This window comes from Ranitomeya variabilis, chromosome 2 (genome assembly GCF_051348905.1).
Source record: "Ranitomeya variabilis isolate aRanVar5 chromosome 2, aRanVar5.hap1, whole genome shotgun sequence".
NCBI classification, from domain to species: domain Eukaryota; kingdom Metazoa; phylum Chordata; class Amphibia; order Anura; family Dendrobatidae; genus Ranitomeya; species Ranitomeya variabilis.
The window spans coordinates 114,977,246-114,992,627 of NC_135233.1; the positions used below are offsets into that span (position 1 = coordinate 114,977,246).

Here is a 15,382-nt window from a genome sequence, read left to right on the forward strand (position 1 = left end):
TATAAATAGCCACTTCTTCGTATCATGGCACACCCCCTGAGGAAGGAAAATTTCCAAAACGCGCGTCAGGGTGGGTGGGAGACAGCGTGGCATCCTGTGCAACTCCATCTGGTATGTTATTCATATGCCTGTAACTAACATCTAAGTACGGTACTTTTAATGGCATGCTTCCATGTGTATTCCGTATGATTTATCTATGTACTTATTTATGTACTTTGGCTATAATTGATGAATTTCACATGGATTGACTTTTTAGATATATTTTTTATTATGGATTTGATACATACTGGCAGGATTGCTGCCCTGTTCCTTTTGTCCCATACTATGTGTTTTGTTGCCACTTTTAGCCTACTCATTTGTCATTGACCTTTTCTGAATATCAATAAAATCTTTTTTGTATTATTTATTTTGGACTACCGCACTGTGGTTCTTTTGTGGTTTTGGTTTTTTTTGTTGTTTTTTTATATACTGTATGTAGAAGATGATTTCATGTTCTGGTAATTGCACATTTTATACCATTGCCCTAAAATCTATTTACTTTATATTAATACTTCTGCATATGTTCGGTACCTGATCTATCCTTCCGGTATTGCAGAACATATGTTTTTTTGTAGTGTATCATTAATATATTACACTTGACATTCCAAACATTGTAAAGCAGGAATATTTATTCTGTAAAACAATCCCTGGATAGCTGTCAAACTTTCCATCTATCATCCCACTAACGCCCTCTCCAAGTCGTGTAATCTATTAATAGGGGCACAGAGCTTTACAAAGAATCATTCCATAAACTTGGAGGGAAAATGAAAACTATTTAGTCTTGCTTCAGTAAAGCTTGAAGCCAAAAGAGGGACAGTATATTGAAAGCTTGCGAAAAAAATTCAGAGTATTGTAGATTAATTGGGCATTCGTGGTGCTACCAAGAGAATAAATACTCCTGCTGCATGACAATGAAGAAATAATGGCCAAGGCAAACTCTTTATTAAATGTTGATATCAAATTCTAGAGGTTCTCAGCACAAATAATAATGACCTACCCATAGGATACATCATCATTATGAGATGAGATTGTCAGGGTCTGACAGTCGGCATCACCACCGATAAGCTTCAGAATTAAATGTGGAGCAGAAGCCAATAGTTACTGCAGTTTGATTCCTATCCACCGGCAGTAGCGATTGTTTGAGCGGAATGCAAATAATGAGCAAAGTGCCAGATAACCCCTTTAGGGCCGAGGTCACACTTGCGAGTGCAATGTGAGAAACTTGCGGGAGTCTCTCGCATCAATACCCGGCACTGCCGCTGGCACTCGGAGCCGGAGTGTGTGGCTGCAGGTATTTCTAGGCAGCTGAACCCTCCGGTCCCGAGTGCCGGGTATTGATGATTCACTCACGTTTCTCACATTGCACTCACAAGTGTGACCCCAGCCTAATAGTTGAGTCTGATCCACAAAATGGATGAGAATAGGACATGCTTGGAGTCTCACCCATGAGAGACATGGATCTGTTTTTAAAACTGATGTGTGACTCAATGAAACTTAATGGTTCAGTGTACTGACTGAGAAAAAAACTTCACCACGGACAGTCACGTCCCAGGGTTGTGTGAATGCAGCCTAAGTGTACTTTCACACTACTCTATTTTTTATCTAAGTGCTGTCCATAAAAAAGACTGACCTAACGAGGACAGCACTTGGACCAATGTTATTCAGTTATGATGTTAGTGATCAGTTCATTAAAGGGAATCTGGCAGTAGGTTATTGATTTTTAATCTGAAAGCAGTATAATATAGGGACACATTCCAGGAATGTGTCACTGGCTCACAGCTTGCTGTAGCTTCAGTACAATCAGTGTTTTATCAGGAGGAGATGATCCCTGAAGGACTTAGTGTCCTCCACCACTGATTGGCAGCCTGCTGACAATGTACAGTATACACAGAAAGCTGCCAATCAGAGGTGTGGGCGGGGTTATACAGAGCTCAGCATTCATAGCATTGCTAAATCTACAGCACAGAAAACTGATCTTTTTAAAAACTGCCCCAAGCAGTCCATTAAGTGATATGTCGCTAGAATCAGGGTCTGTGCCCCTATATCATGGTTCTTTCAGTTTCCATACGAAAAACCTGATTACAGATTCCCATTAATTTAAAAAAATGAAGAGAAAAAAACAGCAAAACTCATCTCCTTTGTGTTGTTTTTATCTATATTCCATCACAGAGAAGGTACTAATGTAGCTAGAAGTATAACACACATAGAAATAATTACAGTAAATATACTTTATTGAAAATTCATTTTAACTGAACTCTTTGACCTGTCCATCCAATAGAATACCCCATTTGTTGCAATAAAACAGAAACAAACATCTTATCAGCCTATTACACAAATAAAAAGAGAAAACAAAATGATTGCTTCTCGTTTCAGAAATAATGTGAACGGAGATGTATTTCTCTAATATTAGAATATTCGTTTCTATCCAACCCATGTCACCCTAAATAGTTAGAAGTGGTTGGTCTGATTGAATCCTCTTCTTTGTATTTCCTTAGGAAGAGCAAACCTTCATGTTATCACTCCAAGTGAGTTAATTCTACTAGTTATTCTTCTAAATGTGCATCTTTTATCACAGCATACACTCTTGCTATTATTAATAATCTTGAATATTTCCAACATTTTTTAATAAGTTCATAAATCAGAAATGACCGCTGTAGACCTCCTCCGGTAATTATTTCATTATTTTGTTTTTTGTTAACAAAGGTATTGTCACTTTAGGTTTTGTTGCAGCAGGGATTTAAGCAAAAGTAGCAGGGAATGCAGTCATACTGGTTGTTAGTTGTAAATTAAATGATAGAAACTAATACGAACTTCACATTGTCACCTGACTACTGTAACAGAACAGAAAAAAAATCAATGGCTTTGTTAGTAACTTTACCAATCACTCTGAAGTCAGATTTTCCAATTCATGAACATTTTATCTTTTTTAGATAAGTCGTTTTCTGTTTTAAATGATAATTTATTGACCATTTCCAATATGAAATACAAAGTTCATGGTTGAAGGGTTGTGGATATAATTTAAAAAAAAAATACTAATATAGAATCAATATGAACACTGCTCCTTTCACAATTTCAGAGCCAGTCCCAGAGTCTAGGAATTTCCATTTCCATATTTGTTCAACCTCCCGTCTCTCTATGTCGGTGACATGCATAAAAATGGCCCGCTTCAGTTCAATAGCTAGGCCAGCCTCCTCTATGCAACTCTGAATAAAAACAATGTAAGGGGCTGTATTATGCTTTGAAGTGAACCAGACAGCCAGCCTCCTTCATCTCCTGCTAACACAGAGAGAAAGGAGGAGCTGAACAAATGTGGAAATCGAGCTTTCTTGGGCATGGGACTGGGTCTAAAATTGTGGCAATTGAACACTATTCATTCTTAAACTACATTGTAAGTTTTATTATATACATATAGAAACCAACAAAATAACTGTTTTATGTCACTGAACAGTCCCTTTAAGGCTCCGTACCTCATGTGACATGACACATTTAGACATGAAACAATTTGGCAAAAACACTGAGATTTCAGGTGTTCTCACATTTTAACCAAGAGTGACGTTCTTGAAACATTGCACAATGTATCTATGGATCTGTGATTTCTACACCCTACGCCCAAGTTTAGCAAAGACAGTTTAAGAACGTGTACAAGATTTAGAAAAGGGCCATAAAGTCAGAAATATCAGAAATAATATAACTATAGGCTGAAACACTCTCTTGTAATGCAGTAATCTTGTGCCGACCATGCTCTGGTGACAGCTATATTCAATCAATGGCTATAGTAGTGTTGGGAGCATGTATGGCACAGGACTGCTTGGGCCATCGACTACCTGTAGCTGTCACAAAGGCACATCATCTTTGAAGACCAATCAACAGTCTTATAGGATTACCGGAGCTGCCACACTGGAATGGTAGACTGATGGGGGAATTAAAAGGTTAGAAATAGGTTTTAGTTGTAAGTCATTGACAACCCCATTAAAGGTTTGTTTAGATGAGAAGATAATAGTTCCAATGATGAACAATGAGATTGTAACTCAATACGAGCTAACAATGTCAGGCCACTGTTTCTATGAGATGAGGATTGTGAATGAAATGGCTGAATAGCGATCATAATATTGGACATCTTGCACTATGTTCACATAGATAGGTGATCTGAAGTGTGTGTGATGCTAGTCACTACTCACGGACAAGCCGTGAGGAAGGGTAGTCAAACATTCTGAGGTCAGAAGACAAGGACGAAGTCAGGTCATGTTCTGAGGTCAGAATAGCAGGAAGATAACAGATCAGAGCCAAGAGACTAGGTCATCGGATAGTCAGAACGAGGTCCAAGGTTAGGCAGCAACAGATCAACAAACAGAGCACAGGAATACAAGGCAAACCACTGAGCAAATGCTATGTCTGGCAGAGATCTGGCAGTCCCTAGCAACTTAGCTAAGAATCTGGGTAATCACTTGGAACAGGAAACACCTGAAAGAAGTTCAGCACCTCCCAGTCTCAGATTGGACTGCTGAGCTGTCAATCAAAATACTGACAGCTCAGCACTCCCCTGCACTATAGTGGACAACGGAGCTGTCACTCACTGCGTCCAAGACACACTGAGTGTAGGAGTGTGCTCGTCGTTCGAATCCCAAAAATGATACTATTTATATCAAATACATGAATTCATAAAGTATTGTACAAATATTTCCGTTGATACTGTACAAAGAGAATTAGAATCAGAGACGTGAACACTCGTTCCAACGCTCTAACTGATACTGAACCCAATCACTGACAGCCGTACTTACTGAATAATTAAATTTCCACTCCTCCTTTTCGCTGGTCACATCGTTGAAACAGCGAACAATCTCCATTTACATTACAAAATTTCAAAAGTTGAATGAAAATGTTTTTGCTCTGCTAAACGATTTCATGCTGGACGAATGCTTTTGGACTCATCGGGCAGCTGCTCAACCCACTCACATTACACAATTATCATGAAAGATGGATCATTAACGTTAGAATCTGATGGATTATCGGCCAGTGGAAATACAGTTTAAGTGACAGCTTTTTCCTAAGACGTACATGCCTAATCGCTGTCCTGCAGAATAAGATACCTGGTCCTCGTTGTCAGGGCATGATTATGGTTCATACAATGGCTGCCGGTGCCCAACTTTCCATGTAATGATTTCAAATTTTAATTGTACTGCACCTTGGTCAAAATGTAGTTTTCCATGTTATTAGCCAGGGACAAAAAAAGAGAGAAGGAGGACTTGCGGCAATAGTATAATGAGACCCCCTTCTGGTGCTGGTTCAGGTCTCCATGCCATCCATATAAAAGGCCACTCATCTAGTGTAAAACATAAGGGAGTTTTCTGCAGGTTCACACTACTCATTGATCAGAAGGGTGGGCACCATAATGTTGGCCTTCTTCTTCCTTAGCGCCCATAGCAACTACATGTCTGGCTAACAGCCCTGCTTTTGGCAAAGTTATCAGAAGATGTTTTCGGCCTATAGGTTCCAGTGGTTAAAAACCATCACTGTCCCCATTGTCTGTACTCAGCTAGTTATAAGTGTAGTTGGTGAGAACTGTATATTACATTAGACTGTGCGTTTGTTAGTGCCGATAAGGCACATGATAACTTCATCCTTATGTTTCTGCTTCTAGGTATAGAGACATTAATTTGGCACATTGTACAGAATTCTGTAATAGGTAGCTAATGGTCTTTGTATAGATTTTCTGTACTATACAACTAAAATTCTACAAAAACTGTGTGAAAATGAAAATAAACCTGATCTTTTCATACTTTTGAAGACGATTTAAACTATACCTCTAATGTTTATTTCTAATGCTAACAGTTATCAGCTTGTTATTTGGTGGTCTCTTCTGTCTTGTGTTTCTCATATGCCTCCAGAATTTCATCGATGATGCTTGGATCCTCCAGTGTGGTTATGTCTCCAAGATCTTCTGTGTGGCCAGTAGCAATTTTCCTCAGCACACGCCGCATTATTTTTCCTGAACGTGTTTTTGGAAGTCGCTTCACCATCTGGCGGAGAGAGAGATAGTGCATGCTACATATTAATACTAGTCTATTTCATCATACAAAGGCAAAAGAAAAATACCCATCTCCTTCATTTCAGAAATGGAAAAGCAAACTCGAAATAAAGGAAAAAATATTTAGCAAGACAAGAGGAACTAAAGTGTTATCATTTTTTATAGTAAATATTACTTGGTACCTTCTGTACTTTTTGGACTATAAAAACCACATTTTAGAAAAATCTTGCTTAAATGTCTTTGCATCTTATAGTCTGAAGTAAGGAGAGCAGTCATTACCAGACCCCCTTGACCACTTCTACTATATAATTGTCTAAGGATCACTTCCGACTGTCTGTCCTTCTGTCTGTCTGTCTGTCGCGGTTATTCGTTCGCTGATTGGTCTCGCCAGCTGCCTGTCATGGCTGCTGTAACCAATCAGCGACGCGCACAGTCCAGAAGAAAATGGCAGCTCCTTACTCCCCGCACTAACTGCCCGGCGCCCGCATACACCCCTCCGCTCACCGCTCACACAGGGTTAATGCCGGCGGTAATGGACCGCGTTATGCCGCGGGTAACGCACTCTGTTACCGCTGCTATTAACCCTGTGTGACCAAGTTTTTTACTATTGACGCAGCCTATGCAGCGTCAATAGTAAAAACATCTAATGTTAAAAATAATGAAAAAAAAAAAAAAATGATTATATACTCACCTACGCCGCCTTTCCCGCTCCTCGCGATGCAACTGGCACGTTCCGTTGGCACAGATGGTCTGGCAGAAGGACCTGCCATGACGTCACGGTCATGTGACCGCGATGTCATCGCAAGTCCTACGCGCCTGCGTGGAAAGGACCTGCCATGACGTCATGGTCATGTGACCGCGACGTCATCACAGGCCCTGCGCGCCTGCGCGAGCAGGCTGGGACCGGAAGCTGCCGCCTGTACCTCACACAGGTGACAGAACTACAAGTATGGTGAGTATGTTAGAACTACAAGGGGCCCTCGGATCGGAAGGTGAGTATGTTTATTTTTTATTTTTTAACCTGTGACATACTTGGCTGGGCAATATAGTATGTGGCTGGGCAATATACTACGTGGCTCTGTGCTGTATACTACATCGCTGTGCAATATACTACGTGGCTCTGTGCTGTATACTACGTCACTGGGCAATATACTACGTCACTGGGCAATATACTACGTCACTGGGCAATATACTACATGGCTGGGCAATATACTACATGGCTGGGCAATATACTACGTGGCTCTGTGCTGAATACTACATCACTGGGCAATATACTGCGTCACTGGACAATATACTACGTCACTGGGCAATATACTACATGGCTGGGCTATATACTACGTGGCTGGGCAATATACTACGTGGCTCTGTGCTGAATACTATGCCACTGGGCAATATACTACATAGCTGGGCAATATACTACGTGGCTGGGCTATATACTACATGGCTGGGCTATACACTACGTGGCTGGGCAATATGCTACGTGGCTGGGCAATATACTACGTTGCTCTGTGCTGTATACTACGTCACTGGGCATTATACTACATCGCTAGGCAATATACTACGCCACTGGGCAATATACTACATCGCTGGGCAATATACTACGTGGCTAGGCAGTATACTACGTCGCTGGGCAGTATACTACGTCACTGGGCAATATACTACGTCACTGGGCAATATACTACGTGGCTAACCAATATACTACGTGGGCTGTGCTATATACTACGTGGACATGCATATTCTAGAATTCCCGATGCGTTAGAATCGGGCCACCATCTAGTCATTAATAATTGTGGAATGTTCGGCCTGGCACATAATTACTATGAGCTCCATCATGTACAGTATATTACTCCATCTAATCACCTACAAGATGAACTGCCTCTCGCCAAATTCTGCAATAGAGCATCTTGGGGAGCTTTCTACCCCAATGGATGACTGCTTTGTCTTTTCTGTGGTAGGCCCTCCTTGCTCCAGCTGGTTCTCCTCTATGGATCTGCAGCCACAGCCGGTGGAAATATGGAAATAATCCTGCCTAAACTATTAGACAATCGAACAAGTAGTTGTTTTGAATGGCTACTCTGTGGTTTAGCCTTACACCCTCATACACCAGCCCTACAGTGGGTGACCACTCACTCTATAACATAACTTAAAGAAATTTATAGGCAGTATAGGCTTGCCCCTGTGATGGTAGTGCTTGGAGGGCATTTTTTTAAGGATTCTCCACTGTTGAGAATATAAACTGCATGTTGCTTTTGTGGCCCCCAATCCAGTAAGAAGTATTAGACCCTACCATGAGCCCATAGCATTAGCAGGTCAGATAATTAGGTTGTTTGAGCTGTGTACACCAGCCTTTTCCCTGACCCACAATAGTCTGCATCAGAAGTGTGCCTGGAATGGAGACCATTCCATAAAAGTTATCTTTGGAGCTCTCTGCTCTCTAGAGGAAAAGCATTACCAATAGTTCTTTCATGGGATCCCTCCAAAGTATTTTTTCTCTCGGTCTCTTTACAAAAATGTACACTATCACACCATTCTAACTTTTCCCTTGAATTATGCTGTTCTCAAAAAACATAAAACCACTACCTGACAATCTGATATAAATCAACATTTCTTAGAATTCTGACCATCTAAACCAGAACTTCCTAAGTAAATGTAACTTACCAGGATATGATCAGGTATGGCATACTTTGCTATTTTTGTGGCCACTAAGGTCTTCAGATCCTCTATTATAGCTTTTTCACTGACTGTAATACCTTCTTTTAATACAACAAAAGCAAATGCAGCTGAAAGAGAAAGAGACAAAGGACACATTAATAGTTAATTGGCATCAGGGGACTTTCTATAGGGAAAACAAGGATAGATGTTCACCTGGACTCTTGTGTCTCGGGGGCTAAAAGGTGAAAGGAGAAGAAACCAAGATGATAAATAGAGCGTGGTAGCAAAAGGGCCTTAAGAGCGTCAAATCACAGCCATGTTTGGCATACATAATAGCACTTCACAATTAGAATCCTCTAAAAATTGGTGGTAATGCAAGGACAGTTTCCATTTCATTATAGAAGTTGCCTCATAAAGTCATTATTTTTTAGCTTACAAAGAAATCTGTTTTCAAGAAAGACATCTTTAAATACTTCAAACAGTAAAATGCTTTTACCCTCTTTCTTCACTTTTGTCAGTGTGACGCCCCAGGGTCCTGGTTGTCACAGTGACATTGCTTTCCTCACGGGGAGAATGATGTTACGTTTGGAAGCGATGAAGGATATCTTTTATCAGGTAATCACAATGCATACAACATGTTCACACTCCGGGCCAGAAGGGGGAGCTCTAAGCCAAGTTTAAGGTGAACTCCCCCATATACATTCTGATCTGGAGGGAGAGAGTTCAGAAAGTTACAGACAGAGAAGCGAGCAGACGGACATAGTGTCAGAAGGTCTGAAGGGGTCCTGTAGTCTGAACTACTACAGCCCCTGGAGAAAGAGACATACAGAAGGAAAGAACATCGTTCAGTGAGCGTGCAGGAGAGCGAAGCACAGGAAAGTGACATCAGGGGAGACCAGCTGCGAATGAACTATCTCCCTCTGAAGCGCAGATCACCAGTAGCCAGGACACCAAGGCTTTTGTGGGACTCTAAGACACATAGCAGAGACCGGCAGGACAGCTGAACTGCAAGTTACCTGTCCGTCACACACCTGAGACACAGTAACACATAGAGCCTGGGGCGTGCTAGAGTCCCTGTAAAAAGGCTCGAGTTTCCTGTCATGCAGGTATTGTCCTATCCTATATGGGGGACAGAGAGAATAACTGTGAGGACCTTATCTGAAGCCATAGGCAGTAAGGGACTACAACACCACCGCACTAGAGGAAGGCTTTACCACCTGGTAAAGGGGACTCTGGATTCGCTTCCAAACCAGCCGGACCCTGCCTGCCCTGTGATCTGGTACCCTGGACTGTGGCTGCCTGAAGTCTTCAGTAAACCAGGTAAAGAGGCTGCAAACCTGTGTCCTCGTTCTTTACTGCGCCATTCACCATCTACACACCAGGAGCCCTGGGGATACACTTCAGCTGTGGGAAGTTATACCATCTAGCTGCCATAACATCAACCCAGAGGACCCCTTAAAGCAGCGTCGGTCCCCAGTGACCGAATACCACAGGTGGTGTAACGAAAATAAACTTTATTCATTTATCCCTTTTACATGGGCACCCAGAGCCACAGACCGGGTCGCCACCATGACATCCCCCTGTGAACACCGGACCCGGTACCGGGTACCCCACGGCCCAGGCGGGCGACTCATCTTGGCGTCAAGAACAGGATGGACTGACTCAGCAAATCGGGTCATGTGCCCCTAAAAGACTGTGCCTAACCGTGATTTAAGAGACTGTGCATTGTGAATTGCCGCCAAAACTGCCGCCATTGCCGTGCCGCGTGTAGCGCGAGGAGGAGGAGACATACCTTTGTGGGCGGAGCCAGCCGGAAAGAGCGCGAAGAAGGAAACGGGTGCCGCACTGCGAGAGGAACGCCAGAAGTGAAGATGCCGTACAGCGACGCCAGAAGTGAGGGCGCCGCAAAGTGCTGGATGGAGGACCGGGGACCACTGCAGACTGCGCGCCGGAGGAACCGCTACAAACTCCGGAGGAGAGATGCCGGCCCCTATAAGATTAGCAAGGGGGAGAAGCTATGTCAGACCAAGGGGGAGAAATGGCGGCGGACGCAGCCGCAGCCCCTGTTATGCCCCAAGACCTCGGGGTGGACGCAGTCGCCAGACTCCTGGCACCCCCGGGCCCCGCCACAGACGCACCTGAAGGCCCCATATTGCCACAAGCCCTGCAGGCCTCGCAGCTTCTACCTGCAGGCCGGACGCGCTGCAGCTACAGCACCCATCATGCCGCTGTCCATGCCCTATATTCCTGGAGCAGCCTGGCTTCCACAATATTCCGGGGAGTCCCATACATTAAGTGACTTTAAAGAAAGACTCTGCAGCCTATTTGAGGTATATCCCCTGACTGAGCATCAAAAGGTCAGCATCTTAATTGGACAATTGATAGGCTCAGCCCTAAGAGAAGTGAAATCCTGGCCACCGCACCGCTGCAGAAATTAAAATGAAGTTTTTTGGGTGCAAGCAGAGAGCACAGGATAGCACACGGGACTATGCCCTTAATCTCCAGGAGGCACTGCGGGCCATCAGACAAGTTGACCCTAACAGCGTGGAGGATGGAGACAAACTCTTAAAGGAACAGTTCATTGAGGGTCTCCTGTCCGGCAACCACAGGACACAGCTGCGCATCCTGGCCTTGTAAAACTCTGACCTGGACTTTGCGCAATTCAAGGACAGGGCCATCCGGGTGCTGCACGAACCTCAGCCCAGCCGCACAGTGCTCCCTAGGCGTCCAGCCCTCATGTACCACCAGTAGGTGGAACCCTGCCATCAGGTCCCAGTTGAGGCTGACGCACAGATCCTGGATGATGATTCTTCCACAGGACTACGCCTCCAGGTCCAGGAACTGACAAAAAGCGTAGCTGCACTAGCTAAAACCGTGCAGTCCCTGCAGGAGTCGCCGAAAAAGATCAAGAAGGCTTCCAGACCGGAGGACGTCCCTTGGCGACGACAGAAGAGGATCCCGTTGACCAGAGGGAGAGACGACGATTGCTATCATCAGGACGGACGACCCATCTGCTGCCACTGCGACCAGGCAGGATACATTGCAAGGTACTGTCATTTAAACGAGCGACCCCTGGGGCAGAGGGCCAACCCCCAGGAATAGGACGACCAGGCACCCAAAACTGGCGAGCCAAGTACAGTATGTCGGAGGACGTCCTGTCCTCCCCATTGTGATCGACGGCATCCCGATGAACGCTTTATTGGACACCGGTTCTCAGGTGACAACTATGCCTTACATTCTATATAAACGGTACTGGGCTGACACAGACATTAATCGTGGCCCAGATGATGATTTGACAATAGTAGCCAGTAACGGTCAGCCATTACCACAGGTGGGGTACAAAGAGGTCACCATTAAGGTGGGGCGGGTAGAATTGAAGGCCCATGGAATGGTGATTGTTGATATTAACCGACGTGAACATAACCCCATGATGACCATTGGTACCAATGTCATAGAAAATTGTCTTGCAGAGGTTATTGTCTTATTACAACAGGTGGCCGAAACAGCTGGTTCCAGTGAACAACATGTCCTGCAGAAAGAAATCAGAGCTCTGGTGCAGACAGCAGGTAGAACTATCTGGTGGAGAAATTGGCCGTGCCACAGTGAGTGTTTCGATCCCCATCGCAATACCTCCCAGGAGTGAAATGTTAATATGGTGTCGGGCAGCAATAGGCCTCAGAGGTAAAGACTACCAGGCCCTGGTAGAACCTGTGTATTCAGATAGTAGGTCCACAATCCTGACAGTCAGAGGGGTGGTTGAAGTCCGCAAGGGGAGGGTGCCAGTACGTGTCCTTAACTGTGGAGAGAAGGAGGTCCACCTAACCAAATATGCCACACTTGCCAAACTGTTTACTGTTGATAATAATGTAATACAGGCAACAGAACTCTTGGTCCCATCCAACCAGGCGGAGGACAATGGCTCTGCAGGACAAATGGAGGATTGGTGTCAGAAACTACACGTGGGCACTGACTCTACACCATCACACCAAAAACAAGGGGCTTACCGAGTGGTCCATGAGTATGAGCGAGTATTCAGTAAACACCCACTAGATTTTGGGCAGGTAAAAGGGTTTAAACATCATATCCCTACGGGAGATCATCTGCCCATTAAGGAGAGATACTGGCCTGTACCTCCAGCTCATTATCAGTGTGCCAAAGACATGTTACGAGAGATGAAGGAGGCTTGGGTAATCAGAGATAGTTGTTGCCCCCTGGGCAGCTCCATTAGTCCTCGTCAGGAAAAAGGACGGCACCATGATAATGCATGTAGATTATAGGCAGATAAACCGCATTACACACAAGGAGGCATACCCATTGCTAGAATAGAAGAGTCATTAGCTGCTTTAAAATCTGCTAACTACTTCTCTACCTTGGATCTCACCAGTGGGTACTGGCAGGTTCCCGTGGCAGAGGCGGATAAGGAAAAGACGGCCTTCACCACACCAATGGGTCTCTGTGAATTCAACTACATGCCGTTCGGACTGTTCAATGCCCCAGGAACGTTTCAGAGGATGATGGAGTGCTGTCTCAGGCACAAGAACTTTGAAACCGTCTTGTTGTACCTGGACGATGTCATCGTCTTCTCCAAGACTTATGGGGACCATCTGAAGCACCTGGCCGAGGTGTTCGAAGCTCTGTCCAACTTTGGCCTAAAGGTAAAACCATCCAAATGCCATCTGTTGAAACCCAAAGTGCAGTACCTGGGCCATGTGGTGAGCACCGAAGCAGTGGCACCAGACCCTGACAAGGTCACCGTGATCAGAGACTGGCCAAAGCCTAGCAACCTCCATGAAGTTCAGCAGTTCCTCGGGTTGATAGGCTACTACAGAAGATTTATCAAAGACTTCACCAAAATAGCTGCACCACTACAAGACCTGTTGGTGGGCCAATCCAAGAAAACCAAGGGTAAGAATACCCCATTTTACTGGTACAATGGGCTGGAGAGATCCTTCACTCGATTGAAGTTGGCTCTCACAGGAGATGAGGTACTGGCTTACCCTGAATATGACCAACCGTTTGTGCTGTACACGGACGGCAGCAACATGGGACCTAAGGCAACTCAGTATTCCCATTATGTTAGGAACAGGCACAGGAACAAGCAAGAAGCCACGCTAAACCCATTGCCCCACCATGGGTGGGTGGAGACACAGGACAGTGACCCCACGGTTCGTCTGGTCAAGAAGCTGCTGACACAAGCCAATTCGCACACTGATCCAGATGCTCCACAAGAGACTCAACAGCTGTAGAAAGAGAAAGTCAAACTGTTTATGTACGATGGTAAGCTGTGTCGGAGGAGTATTGACCCACGCACTCACGAGCTGGTCTGGTAGAGAGTGGTCCCAAGACAAGATGCGCCAATGGTTCTGGAAGCGTACCTGTTATGATCCGGTGGTAGGATCACCAAACTGACCTGATAGGTAAACCAGAATATTAGGACGAGCTCTGGGGATGTGGAAACTATACTGACCGCAACACTGAACCTATCCAATACACACTAAAGGCAGCCGTGGAGCGTTACCTACAAAACCTAGACGCCTCGTCACAGCCTGAGGAACTAACTACCCCTAGAGAGAAAGCCAAGCCTCACTTGCCTCAGAGAAATGACCCCAAAGTTTAGACAGCCCCCACAAATAATAACGGTGAGTTAAGGGGAAAATACAAACGTAGTAATGAAAAACAGGTTTAAGCAAATGAGGCCCGCTAACGCTAAATAGACTGAAGATAGCAAGGGATCTGTGCGGTCAGTACAAAAACTATCAAAAACATCCACGCAGAAAATACAAGAACCCCCACACCGACTCACGATGTGAGGGGCGCACTCTGCACCCCAGAACTTCCAGCAAGCAAAAAAATCACATATAAGCAAGCTGGACTGAACTCATCATATAATGAAAAACATTTTCAAGAGAAAAATGAGCAAACATGAACTAGCAAGACTTAGCTTCTCCGGATGGAGACAGGTCACAAGGAAGTCCAGAGAGATCAGAACCAGTACTGAATACAACGACAGCAGGCAAGAAACAAAGGTGCAGGTGGAATTAAATAGGAACCAGCAAAGCAGGAAATGAGGCAGCTGAGCCCATCTCAGACCCGCAGTATCGCTAAAGGCCACCAGAGGGAGCCCAGACGGAATTCACAACACGTACCACGATGGAGCAGGACACTTCGGATGGAAGAAGTTAGAGATCCTACTTCGTGGAAGGTTCTACTGGTTTGGCATGAGGAAAGCCATTGAAAAGTGGTGCCAAGAGTGTGTCCCATGTAGCTTGCGCAGAAAGGACTGTTACAACCAGAGGGATTCCCTACAGCCCATAGTCACCAAACAGCCACTTGAACTGGTGGCCTTAGACCTGTGAAGCTAACTCCAAGCCGGTCAGGCTATGTCTACGCTTTGACTATTGTGGATCACTACTCCAGATTCCTGGTAGTTGTTCCTGTCAAGGATCAGACAGCAAAGACGGCAGCCAAAACCTTCCAACAGCACTTCTGTAGACCACATGGATATCCTGAGAAAGTACTCACTGATCAAGGACTAGCCTTTGAAGCGGAAGTGTTTCAAGAATTCTGCAAACTGTACGGATGCAAAAAAGATCAGAACAACACCGTACCACCCACAAACCAATGGAATGTGTGAAAAGATGAACCAAGTAGTGATTGACTTACTGA

At 44.6% G+C, this 15,382-nt stretch overlaps 1 protein-coding gene across 1 annotated transcript in view; it reads right to left on the bottom strand.

The window, feature by feature from the left end:
* Positions 1-2,252: 2,252 nt before the first annotated feature.
* Positions 2,253-15,382, bottom strand: part of ACSS1 (acyl-CoA synthetase short chain family member 1) — a 131,731-nt gene continuing 118,601 nt past the window's right edge. The window contains exons 13-14 of the mRNA XM_077282848.1: positions 8,723-8,844; positions 2,253-6,056 (exon numbers count right to left, since the gene is read on the bottom strand). Of these exons, the coding sequence (XP_077138963.1) occupies positions 5,880-6,056; positions 8,723-8,844 (299 nt within the window). The 3' untranslated portion in view covers positions 2,253-5,879. The remainder of the gene's footprint in view (positions 6,057-8,722; positions 8,845-15,382) is intronic.